Here is a 12,779-nt window from a genome sequence, read left to right on the forward strand (position 1 = left end):
TAGTAAAACATATAGTTACTTATATTAATTAAATTAAAATAATTCAAAATAATATTTAAAAAATCCAAATGTGTAATAAATTAAATTAAATGACAAATGGTTGTGTTAGGTTTCAATTGTTTTAGATTAAATTAAGCTTATGGTTCCTCTATCATATTTAAATTTAGAATTTATTTGATATAATTTGATTCATTTACATAATATCATTAGTTAGTCGAAACAGTTGATACCCTTGATTATTCCGATTAAAATGTTAAGGTCGATTTTTAAAAAGAAATTACCCATGCCAACTTCATGCAAAATTATATATATATTTATATTACAAAGATATTTTTAAAAGAAATTAACATCATCATTTTAATCGGAATAATGAAAGATAATTACTTAGACTAACTAATGTCATTGTAAAAATAAAGGATCAGAAGTATGCCAAAATTAAATCCCAAATGATAGCATAATAGAGAAATCGAAATTTCAATTTTGCCACTATCTCCAATTTTGAAAAACAAAGGTTAATTGTTGTTGCTATAATGCTGGTACACAATTTTATCCAAAAATATGAAGGTCTAAATAGTGTGGATTTTTTGGAATATGAAACTAATGATACGACATATAAAAATATTACCGAGGTAGAAAATGTGCTTAACAAACGAAGTGATGATGACATTGAATTCAACAACATTTCATATGGGCTTGAAATGGAAGTTATAAGAAATATCATTGCTTGTAGTTTAATGAGTTGGTTTTAACTTGGATACGTTATGATGTTTTAATTTAGTAACATTTAAGTTGCATAGATTTAATAGTAATTGTGAACCTCATGTGATGGCTTGATGGTCAAGGGTGTTTACCACTCTAATTGTGGTATGGGTTTGAATCGCGCTAGTCGCATTGGTTGTTCAGACTTTACTCTATTATTGTAATTCACCAAAAAATTAGTATTTGTTATTATTGAACTAACAATAATTATTATTATATTACAAATATATAATATTTTATTATTATTTTTACTTTGTATAAAAGAAACATTTTAACTTCTAATAGTAATTTTTAATAGCAATGCCAAACATTTAAAACTAACAAACCACACTTTTCAAAAACACGCTTACCAACCACAACTTTTCACAAGCGTTTCTACAAATTTTTTCAAAAGTATTTTTAAATTGCATAACAATGTCAACCTAGCATTAATAGAAGATATTTAGATTGATTATTTCAATTTAGTCATATAGAAATGATGGGTCCAATTGGTTTCTAATAAGTTTGTTGGTTTATTAAATTATTTATATAAAAATTGAAAATTTAAATATTTAACTAGTCGAATACACAACCTTGTTGGATAATTACTACTGCAAAATAAAGACGTTAGTAGTGACAAGTACACAAAATAAGGGAAAAATTAATAAATAAATAAATACTGTGCCGTGGAGAACCAATGCTTTAGAAGCGATTTTGTCCTGATCGGTGTAATCGGAAATGAACATCACCTCCAAGGTTAACATAGTGCTTCCAAATTCGTACACCCAAATGGGGAAGATAGAACACAATTGATATTGCTCTTCTTAAGTTTATGAGAAACAAGATAAAAAATAATTTTAAAGGTGGTCAAAAAATTTGGCTAGAAAAAAACCCACACTAGGATCAATTCCCATAAAAGTTTGGAGGGGTCATGGACAGTCTCGCTTTAAACCCAAACTCCTAAACAGAACTTCCTCTTATGTGATTTTTAGTAAAATAACAAAAAAAGATGAGGGAGACGAGAAGAGTGATAACGGCTTTGATTTTTATTGTGTGAAATATGAGGAATATAATCTCAAAAGGGCAAAATGATCCAAAAAATTCAACGGCCATATTGCAACGACTAGATTCCAACGGTCATATTGTAATGGTCAGATTCCAACTACCATATTATAACGGTTAGATTTTTGTATTACTAACATTCCCCCACTAATGCAAAAGAAATAAAGATTTTTGAAAAGATGGGAAAAAGAGAAATAGTGAAATTAGCCCATTTATTTATTTTTTGCTTCTAAATAGTTGGCCGTTGAAATATGGCCATTGAATTTTTTAGATCATTTTGCCCCTTTGAGAATCGTATAAATAGGAGGCTATTTTCCTCATATTTCACACACCAAAAAAAAAAATCAGAGCCTCTATCACTCTTCTCGTCTCCCTCATCCTTCTTTGTTATTTTACTAAAAATTACATTAGATGAAGTTTTGTTGAGGAATTTGGGTTTTAAGCGGGATCGTTTGTGACCCCTCCAAACTTTTTTTGGAATTGATCCTAGTATGGGTTTTTTATTCGAACCAAAATTTTTGACCACTTTTAAAATTATTTTTGATTTTATTTCTCGAAAACTTAAGAAAAGCAATACCAATTGTGTTTTATCTTCCTCATTCGGGTGTACTTGGAAGCACTGTGTTAATTGACTGCCGCCAGACGTTCGAACGTTTGGACTGGAAATGCTGCAACAAATAAATATATGATTAAATAGCGGTGTCCGCAAGTATACGAGTCAAATTGTCATGTAGTAAAGAATGTTACAACGAAACACTCTGTGAAGCATTCTGAGGATCGTACCCAATGGAGGTTGAATCAAACTGAAATTAATTTTCTACACTAATAGGACTAAGTCATATTAATTTAAAATTATATTACAAATAATCAAATGAAAATGGATTAATGAAATTAACCTAAAATTATCTAAAATAAAAACAACCAATTAACAATAGAAATGAATTCCAATAAAACAAGCAGGGGATTAACTCACTTCGGTGTTCCTAATTAACTTCAGAACTCGGGTTTTATCGAGTTAGCTATTAATCAACTAGTTATTACCTCTCGATACTAACTAATTAACTAATCGACCAATACAAGCTTACCTCTCAACCTCACTTTTTTGACCGGGATAAATTATGATTTTCTTAGTAAACTATCTCTCGATCTCGTTTATCCTAAATTACTTCCTAGGGGCGTCACTTTCTAGGGTTTAATCGCACATAATTTAAACCAACTAACTTGGTTTGAAACCCTAATTCATCTATTAAGTAGTCAAACATCCGTTCGTTAATCTTCCTGAGGAAATTAGCTACTCATGGATCTAAATGCAATAATCCCTAAATTCATATTTAACATACAAAGTAGTAAATTAAATAAAAGAAGGGAATAAGAAAATAAATCTGTTTCGATATCAATTTGTGCACAGAAGCTAGATTTCCTTTAACAATTGTGAAGATCACTCTGGTTGCAATTGGAATTCGAAAAGAAATAAAGAAATATTATTACATTAAAAGCTTGGATCAAAATCGAATCCAAGTTAAACAAGAACAAAAATTGTTTAAAGGACTAAATTGAAATAAAATAAAAACTAAAATAAAACCCTAAAATAAACTAAGTGACTCACTTGGCCAAGCCTCTTAAAATAAGCCTAAACATGCCTATTTTTGAAAAGAAACAAATATCGATACCCTTGTTTTGCAAAGAAAACATAATTGAACTTTTGGTATCGATTTGGTATCGATACCAACTAGGGATTTTTGAAATTAACCTTTAACCTTTAAACTTTAAAACTTTTCATTTCAATTCTTTTTCATGCTTGAAATTCTCAATTAGGTCCTTGCAGAATTCAAAATTTTTAATATGTTTGATTATACATGATTTAATGATAATTAATTGAGATTTTGTTTAGTAAAGTATTTGTTGATTGTTGGATTTTGTCGTAGCATCTTATTACTCGAGTCTGGCAACCAGGCCGAGTGAGGGGTGTTACAGGATAGTAAAGACGGGTGCTTCTAAACATTTCTGCGCCAACAAAGAGATGTTCACCAAATTTGAGAATGTAGCTGAAGGTGAACAAGTCTACATGGGTAATTCAAGTAATTTAGATGTACTTGGTAAATGAAATATTTTACTTAAGCTTACTTCTGGCAGAACACTTGCTTTAAATAATGTTTTGTATGTTCCTACTTTATGTAAAAACTTGATTAGTGGTGGACTTCTTAATAAGGCAGACATTAAACTAGTAAACATGCTTCTTTCGTTTCTAGTAAACATGCTAGGGATTCTCAATATGATGATGAACCTAGGAGGACTAAAAGACAGAAAACTAAAACTAGTTTTGGTCATAACTTCCTTACTTCTTTTATAACTGAAATTGTTGACTTAAACTCAATAAGTGATTCCGTTGCTCATACTTTCCTAATAGATGAAGATCCAAAAACATATGATGAAGTTGTAAAATAAATTGATGCTAGTTTTTGGAGATATGCTATTAACGATGAGCTGGAATCTATTATATCTAATCATACTTTTATTTTTTGAACAATTTAATTTTTTCGAGTGAGGCGAGCTTGTGGAATAGTTTTAACAAATGGAAAACATAGAAAAACTATGTTAAAAGAAATGAAGAAGGGAGGAAAATAGAGGGAGAAGCAGAAAAGAATGGAAAAAAAAAGAAAGGAAAGTTAAAAGAACATAAAAGAAAAAAATTAAATTACTCAAAATGAAAAAAATATAAGGACCAATTGTAGAATTTAACCTAAAATTTTCGTTTGAAATGATGATTTAACGTGCCATGTCAACTTACCGGTACATCATTGATGGAAATTAATAGCTTAGTGACTAAAATGTTACAACATGATAACGTAAGTGACTAAAACATAACATTTCAAACATAAGTGTCTAAAATGTAACCTGAGGCAAACAAAATGACTATTTTGGTAGTTTACCCTTTTTATTTACTTTTTTAATCTAATTTCAGCATTATTTATGAATGAAAATCTTATGAAGCTGAAATTACGTTTTTCCATTCTTGTACCTGGGTGGTGATTTAATTCCACAAGTATATCCACTAACATTGCAAAAATTATTCAAGTATGTGGAGTTATACCTCGTATTTGGCCCAAACAGTGTGTCTCGTCTCGACGCGAAACAAAGGCTCATCTTGATGATGCGATTGTCTTGATGTTCTAATGAGTAGAGAAGCAATGTCACGATAACATGACATTCAATCCAAGTTTTCTGCTTTCTTCTCCCAATTAAACTTTGTTTTAGTTTTCTACATAAACTCTGATTAGTGTAGGTTATTTTAATATTATTTGAGTTACGAATTTAGCCTATAAATAAGCCTTATACAATCCTAGAAACAACTCATTACACATTTAGGTATTAGCTTTTACATACTTTAATAATTGTTGTACCTCACAAGTTACATTAATTTGTTGACCGGCGGTATCTTGACCCTTAACTATTAGTGTCACAGATCGCAGTTCAAAGCCTATGACCATCGTACCAAATGCATCCGTTGCAGGTCTATTGTATAGGTGGAGATCATTTAGCCCGCAAGATTTGGCCCGATTCGGTAAGATGCTGGAGAAGCTTGTCAGATTGAAGCCTTGTTGGCCCGGTAATGAAGATATGGTAACTTAGGCTATTTTGGCAACTAATATTAGAAGATTGATAGAATCTTATCTTATAAAGATTAGATTAGATTTGATATGACATATATTGTAAATCCCTAAAATTAAGGGATATAGTTAATCTCGTCTGTCGATGTAAATGTATCTTGACTGTCGGTTTTGGGGGAGCTCAACTATAAATAGAGAGTCTCCCTCTCATTTGTACTCACTCTATTCGTTATTTCATTATTCTTTGTGAATAAGAGAATATTGGGAGCATTTACTCAAACACCTTGTGTGCGTTCTTTCTGTTGTTCTTTTGTTGCTTCTTTTAGCATAAATCACTTTCGCTATACAAATTGATGCCTTGGAGAAGTTCTAAAGGAATCATCACTTGAGTAAAGGCTAATTTAGGCGAGTTTGGATGAACGGATCGCCTAAGGCTGCACAATACGAGATAAAAAATCTAGTCCCGTGACAAGTGATATCCGAGCTATTGGTTTGAAGGCACTGTTGGGATGTCGAAAGAAGAGTTCGAACAAAGGTGGGATAGAAAGTCTTTGAGAGAGATGCTGTCGGCTGTTGAGGAATGCGTAGGTAAACTTGAGGAGTCCATGAAGAATGCGAAAGAGTCAGACAATGAACTTGGGGAAAGTATAGATGACTTGAGGGAGCAGTCCAGGGACTTTATGACTATGTGTCTCACTTCTAATAGGGATAGCGTACAAGAGTTGCTAGATTCCTAAAGGAAAAAGCTGACGGAGAGGAACAATGCTTTCGAGGCCATGGTGATAGCTTTGAAGGAGAAAACAATGGCCATGACGATGGCTTTGAGCACAAGAATAGAGGAGCTTGAGGGAGAGTTGGCCTTGTGCCGAGCAGCCGTGAGGAAATTAGTGTCAAGTGCAATATTCAATTACGAGGATCTCCCGAAGCTGGAAGAGTTTGTAGGGATAAGGTCTGTATGCGATATGGATAATTTCTTGTGGGGGATGAAAAACTATTTCCGTGCTCGTGCCAAAGGTATCGTGGATGATGTGGTTAAGGTAAATACTGCTTTAATGTTTCTTACTGATATTGCGCTTTTATGGTAACGAGGCAAGACTACAGATAAAAGGCAAGGTGAGATTGGGACGTGGCAAGAGTTCTAATGTGAGTTGAAGGGACAGTTTTACCCAGAATTTACCGAGGAAAAAGTTCTGGCAAAGTTGCAAGGGATAATACAACGGGGCACAGTAGGGGAGTATGTTCGAGAGTTCAAGGAACTCATGCTCTAAGTTTCAGATGTAACCGAGAAAGAAGCATTGCTTGCTTTTCAGAATAGATTGAAATCATGGGTCAGACAAGAGATGGAACAAAAAGGTATCCAAAAGCTGTCGGAAGCCATGACGGTAGCGGAATCCGTGGTTAAGCTTGGTCTAGGGAAAGACAAGCTTGGGTTTTCCAAGTATAAGGAAAGATGTGTATGTGAAAAGGATCACAAGGAAGATAATAATGGCAGCGGCATCGACGACAATGGTGGTAATAGGAAACCACTAGTTGGGAAGAAAAACCCAACAGGAAAAGGGACAAGTTGAAATACTTTCTCTACAATAGTCCACACATGTTGAAGAAATATCTGAAAAAATCCATGCTTAAAGAGAAATCGATAGGTAAGGCTTGGTACTTGGTTCGAGTGCAAGGGATGTCGAAGCCAAGGAAGCTGAAAGTGAGAAGAAGCCAGTGAAGTGCTTCTTATGTCATGGTCCGTATAGGTTGCGGAAGTGTTTAAAGAAGTCTGTCATTGAAGGGGACAATAGAGCAGACAATGAGCCCAAGAAGCTTGGTTCGAGCAAGGGAGAAGTCGAAGCGAAGAGGGCAAAAAGGAGCAAAAAGAAGCAAGTAAAGTGCTTCTTGTGTGGTGGTCCGCATGAGTTGCGGAACTGTCCAAAGCAAGCCATAGTCAAAGAAAAGTCAACGTCTAAGCTTGGTAAGTCATCAAAGGGGCTTACACCCAAGGAAGATGTGAATTTGTCATCGAACTTAGGGGGAAAAGTTGCGATAAAAATAGTGAAGCTGGAACCAATAAGGCTCAATTCGAGTGAAGCGTTGGAGTTGGTCAAGTCATCAATAAGGCTTCCACCTATGGGAGAGGTGGGTGGTGCATCAAACTTCAAGGAAAAAGAAGTGATGGAAGTTGGACAGTTGACTAGAATAAATGTAACGAGTAGGACGGTTCGAGTTAAGAAGCAACGTAAGTTGAGGCAAAAGTTCCGAAGGAAGGGAAAAGCTAAGGTGTCGAGATGAGACCGAGGCGAATTAAGTCAGTGCTATTTGAAAGTCACAACGAGGGTGTTGCGAGAATGGGTGGGGGAGAATGTCATGGGCCGCAGTTCAAAGCCCGTGACCATCGCGCCAAATGCATCCGATGGAGGTCTATTGTGTAGATGGGGATCATTTGGCCCGCAAGAATTGGCCCGATTCGGTAAGATGTTGGAGAAACCTGTCAGATTGAAGCCTGGTTGGCCCAATAATGAATATATGACAACTTAGGTTATTTTGGTAACTAATCTTAGAAGATTGATAGAATCTTATCTTGTAAATATTAGATTAGATTAGATATGGCATATATTGTACATCCCTAAAATAAAGGGATATAATTAATCTTGTTTGTCGATGTAATTGTATCTTGACCGTCGGTTTTGGGGGAGCTCAACTATAAATAGAGAGCCCCCTCATTTGTACTCACTCCATTCATTATTTCATTATTATTTGTGAATAAGAGAATATTGAGAGCATTTACTTAAACACCTTGTGTGTGTTCTTTCTGTTGTTCTTTTGTTGCTTCTTTTGGCATAAATCACTTCCGCTATACAAATTGGTGCATTGGAGGAGTTCTAAAGGAATCCTCACTTAAGTAAAGGTTGACTTAAGTGAGTTTGGACGAACGGATCGCCTAAGGCCGCATAGATCGCAAGACAAAAGATCTAGCCCCGTGACACTAGGGCGTTGTAAATATTAGGCATCTTGCTCGAGGGAAATGCTATATCTAGTATTGGACCAATTATTTGAGAAATACCCCCCAAATTTTCTTTTTGAAGCATGGAAACTCCAAGAACAAAAGTAGTAGGATTTATTTTCATAATAAAGTGAAATATGTCAATTTTTTTTCCAAAATTATCTAATATAAAATAAATCTTCGATAGGAGGTTGATCAATTAATTCAATAAGAAATGGGGGTTAGCGCTTGATTTCGTTGGTCGCATCCAATTCAAGTGCATGCAATTGGATTGTTTCCTTATTCAATGAAGGAATTTTTAAGTTCAACGAACGTATTTTCAAAATAGGAAGTGGATAAATAAAAATTTTGGGAGAGTCTTTCATTTGTCCATCATTATAAGCAACACCATCCATATTATCTATGAAATTCAAACCCGAACTCTATTTATGATTCCTTATTTCTATCTCATTAGCCTTGTTGTTATTTCGGGTTTCGAGGTTTAGTTTTATTTCCATCTTTTGTGCTCTTCGTTTTTGCCATTGTAGTGAAAGTACCTTTGCATGTGGTTTTTCCCTTTTTGAAGATTTTCCATATAAAATATTTGTGTTCATTCTTTTCCACTTTTATTATTTTATTATTTATACGGGTCGATCCTCAACAAAATAATATCCCAATGCGTTCAAGATATTGAGGTCAAATTTTTTAGAGTAATACTACTCTGCAAGAAGCTACAGTTTATTCGAATGACCAGATATAAACAAAGTTTTAGCCGAGACGAATTCAGACATTTATCAGTTTATTAAAGTCTTATTTAAGGTTTATCAAGAAACAATACTTATTACTATTCTCCACGTCTGTTAGGAATATAGGCCCGCTACGGATGGCCACTAATCAATTTCCCAAATTTTAGAACAAAAAATCTAATGTTCATCTATGATGCTGCCTAATTTTAGTACGCATACTGCCATTAATCAATTTCTGAAATGTTAGAAAGGAATAAATCGAATTGGCCTAATGTTCAACCCAATGCTGCCTAGTACTCTCACACTAGCTTTCATGACAGGGTCTCCAGGGATGCTTTGCTGGCCACGTTTAGTTGGGAGGTAGAACAAGTCCCATTCTCTTCACCCTCCTTTTCTTTTACCCTTCCACTTCCATTAGCTACCTTCATTTATATTTTCCTAAACCTCATCATTTATTGATAATTCCAATTTTAAGTTAAAAATAAGTTACTAGTAGTTTATCTACTTTTGTTTTTAAGAATTTTATTTCATTTATTTTTCAGATTTTTAAATTTTTAACGGTGTTAATAATTAGATTTATATTTTTAAATTTGAAAAGATAGAGAGACTAAATTTCTTGAAATAAAGTGGAGAGTAAATTCCAAATGGTTAAAGAGTGCGTTTTAACCTTCAAATTATGAAACTTGGATGGATCTCTATAAGATTTTCTTGTGGGGTTTATATAGACATTGCTCCCCAACCTCAGCTCTTTAGGGTCTCCAAAACTACATATCATTCATATATTCAATTTTGTTAACATCATTCATGTGTTCGTATCATATGTATTTTTGAAGAGTATATTCTATCATGTTTAGGATATGTATAACCAGGTTATGCATGCAGCAAAACAATTTGAGTTTGTAATCTTTAAGGCAGACCCAACCTTTACACACACATATATGCATGCAGCATTACGTTCTCCATACTTTGGAGTGGCTTATAAATGGACAAATTCAACAAGTCTTCTGCTTGATAATATTAAGAAATGAAATCCTTTGTCAGCCATTACAATATATGACATGGATCCAAACTTCATCTGGTTGCCCATTGTAAACAAAACATACCCATATACTACTGGTTATATAATTTGCTCAAGGCAACAATGGGACAGAATTGTATAAGCTTTAGAATGTAGAACCCTAACTTGAAGTAAAAAGAAAAAAAAACTATGATCAGATCAACAAGATATTTGTATCAATGACCAATCACCATACCAATGCTTGAAACATCTAAATCTTGCTCTCTTGATACAGCGGATCAATCTCTTTCTCAAGGTCAAAATTCGGCGGTCCTTTAATCCAAAGTCCATCAATGGAAGCTAAAGGTGTATTCAATCCGTCATCCATGGAATCACCAACCCCTTTCACTTTAACCTCCCTTGGCATAACAGGGTACTTCCCTGAGAAGCAAGCATAGCAAAACTTTGGAGAATCAGTAGATAACATCTTCTTCAGGCTATCAAATGGCAGAAATGCAAGTGAATCACATCCAATGAACTTTCTAATCTCCTCCACGGTCATTCTATTAGATATCAACTCTTCGGCGCTTGGTGTGTCCACTCCATAATAGCAAGAACCTATAATTGGTGGGCTTGCAATCCTCATATGGATCTCCTTGGCCCCTGCTTCCTTTATTAACCTAACAATTTTCGAAGATGTGGTTCCTCTAACGATCGAGTCGTCCACGACCACCACCCTCTTACCTTCCAGGACGGCACGAACCGGCGAAAGCTTGAGCTTAACGCCAAAGTCCCTAATCTTCTGCGAAGGCTCGATGAAAGTTCTTCCAACATAGTGAGACCTGATGAGTCCTTGCTGAAATGGTACCCCTGCTTTGGCTGCATAACCAAGAGCAGCCACCACCCCTGAATCCGGCACTGCGATCACGACATCGCAGTCTACGGGAGCCTCGGTCGCAAGTATTTCCCCGAAAACACGTCTTGATTCATAAACAGACCGTCCAAAAACAAGGGAATTAGGCAGTGCAAAATAGATATGCTCGAAAATGCATTGCTTTGGTTCAGGGTGGGGCATCAAGCACAGTGATTGAACCCCATCTTTTTTATCCACCACCAGTACTTCACCAGGGTAGACCTCTCTCTCATACGTCGCCTCAATCAAATCAAGAGCACAAGTCTCAGAGGCAAACACAACAGCACCATTACTCCTCCTTCCCATTACCAAAGGCCTGAATCCATATGGGTCCCGCACCGCAACAAGCTTGTCCCCAGTCACAAACACCATTGAATATGCCCCTTCAAGCTTCTCACAAGCATCAACAATCCTCAAAAGGAAAGGCCTCGCCTTTGATATAGCGATCAAATGAAGCACCACCTCAGTATCAGAACTAGTATTGAAAATTGAACCATTATCTTCAAGCATAGCCCTCAGAGCTCTGTAGTTCACCAAGTTCCCATTGTGTGCAACCCCAACAGACCCAAACCGGTATCCAGCAACAAAAGGCTGCACATTTTTTAACATGGAGGAACCGGCAGTTGAATATCTAACATGTCCAATTGCCATTTCACCGGGTAATTGGTCGAGCTTAGATTCATTAAACACCTCAGATACTAAACCAACCCCAGTAACTGTCTGAAGAAGATTATTGTTCACAGCTACAATACCAGCGCCTTCTTGTCCGCGATGCTGAAGCGCATGGAGAGCCAAATAGCAGAGACGAGACGCTTCAAGGTCACCAAAAATACCCACAACACCGCACTCTTCACGGGGCTTATCGTCATCATCACTAAAAGAAGAGACAATATCGCCTTCTGGGCCACTTTTGTTTGGTGGAAACAAGTCAGAGATGGGGTTTTTAGAGGAGGAGGTGATAAACTGAGATTTAAGGGAATGGGAAAAGGGTTTGCAAGGGAAAGAAGAGGAGTTTGGAAAGAGAGAAAAGGAGGTTTTTTGAGGCGAGTTCAGAGAAAAAGAAGGGAGTTTAGAGATGGGGTTTGAGGGAGTTGATGAAAGATTGACGGTGGCTGCCATGGATGATTTGCTATTCAGTTTTAGGAAGAGGAGGAGGATGGTTTAAAGAAAGAAGACTCTGTTTCTTGGTTTTCTTTGGACATACAGGAGAACCAAAGGGAGGCGGGCATCGATTAAAGTGGGTTTGTCACCACCAGATTCTCAGTTGAGTCATCAGATTCTTTGTTTTCTTTTTTGACAAATCTCACCGTGAACGCTTATATGACCCTTCTGTTCATATTCTCCACTCACAACAATTAGGATGGGAAAGAATCTTAACCTTTCTCATATTTTTCATGCACCGAGTCCATCCAATTTCTATTACAATAAGCATCCACAAATAAATTTATTTAATTCTCAATTAAAATTTCACTTCTTTTATTCAATAACTTTAAGAAATAATATATTAATTTAATATAATCCCAAATTAATGCAAAATCTTCCTTTTTCTTTCTCTTTATACAAAACGAGGGAAAAAAAAAGAGTCAAAAAAGGATTACTTTTTTCCTTACTTTTAGTGAACACAATTATTTTCCTAAAATAGTAATTATGTTCACATCCTATTTTAGGGTTGTCTTTTTGACTTGTTTAGTGAAAATTTGGACTCTTTTGAATGCTGATTTTCGCCACACTTGACACATTAAATTAT

The 12,779-nt window shown here is 35.4% G+C and overlaps 1 protein-coding gene across 1 annotated transcript; it reads right to left on the minus strand.

Moving 5' to 3' along the window:
* Positions 1 to 10,113: 10,113 nt before the first annotated feature.
* LOC107902025 (amidophosphoribosyltransferase, chloroplastic) lies at positions 10,114 to 12,444 on the minus strand. Its single transcript, XM_016828250.2, has one exon. It carries the CDS (start codon positions 12,149 to 12,151, stop codon positions 10,391 to 10,393), a length of 1,761 nt encoding a protein of 586 aa, XP_016683739.2. The 5' UTR covers positions 12,152 to 12,444; the 3' UTR covers positions 10,114 to 10,390.
* Between the last annotated feature and the right edge of the window lie 335 nt (positions 12,445 to 12,779).

Source organism: Gossypium hirsutum, chromosome D12 (assembly GCF_007990345.1).
Source record: "Gossypium hirsutum isolate 1008001.06 chromosome D12, Gossypium_hirsutum_v2.1, whole genome shotgun sequence".
Classification (NCBI taxonomy): domain Eukaryota; kingdom Viridiplantae; phylum Streptophyta; class Magnoliopsida; order Malvales; family Malvaceae; genus Gossypium; species Gossypium hirsutum.

What these genes read in the sequence shown, in the direction of transcription:
- LOC107902025 (XM_016828250.2), bottom strand. Translation starts at nt 12,151, where the DNA reads ATGGCAGCCACCGTCAATCTTTCATCAACTCCCTCAAACCCCATCTCT.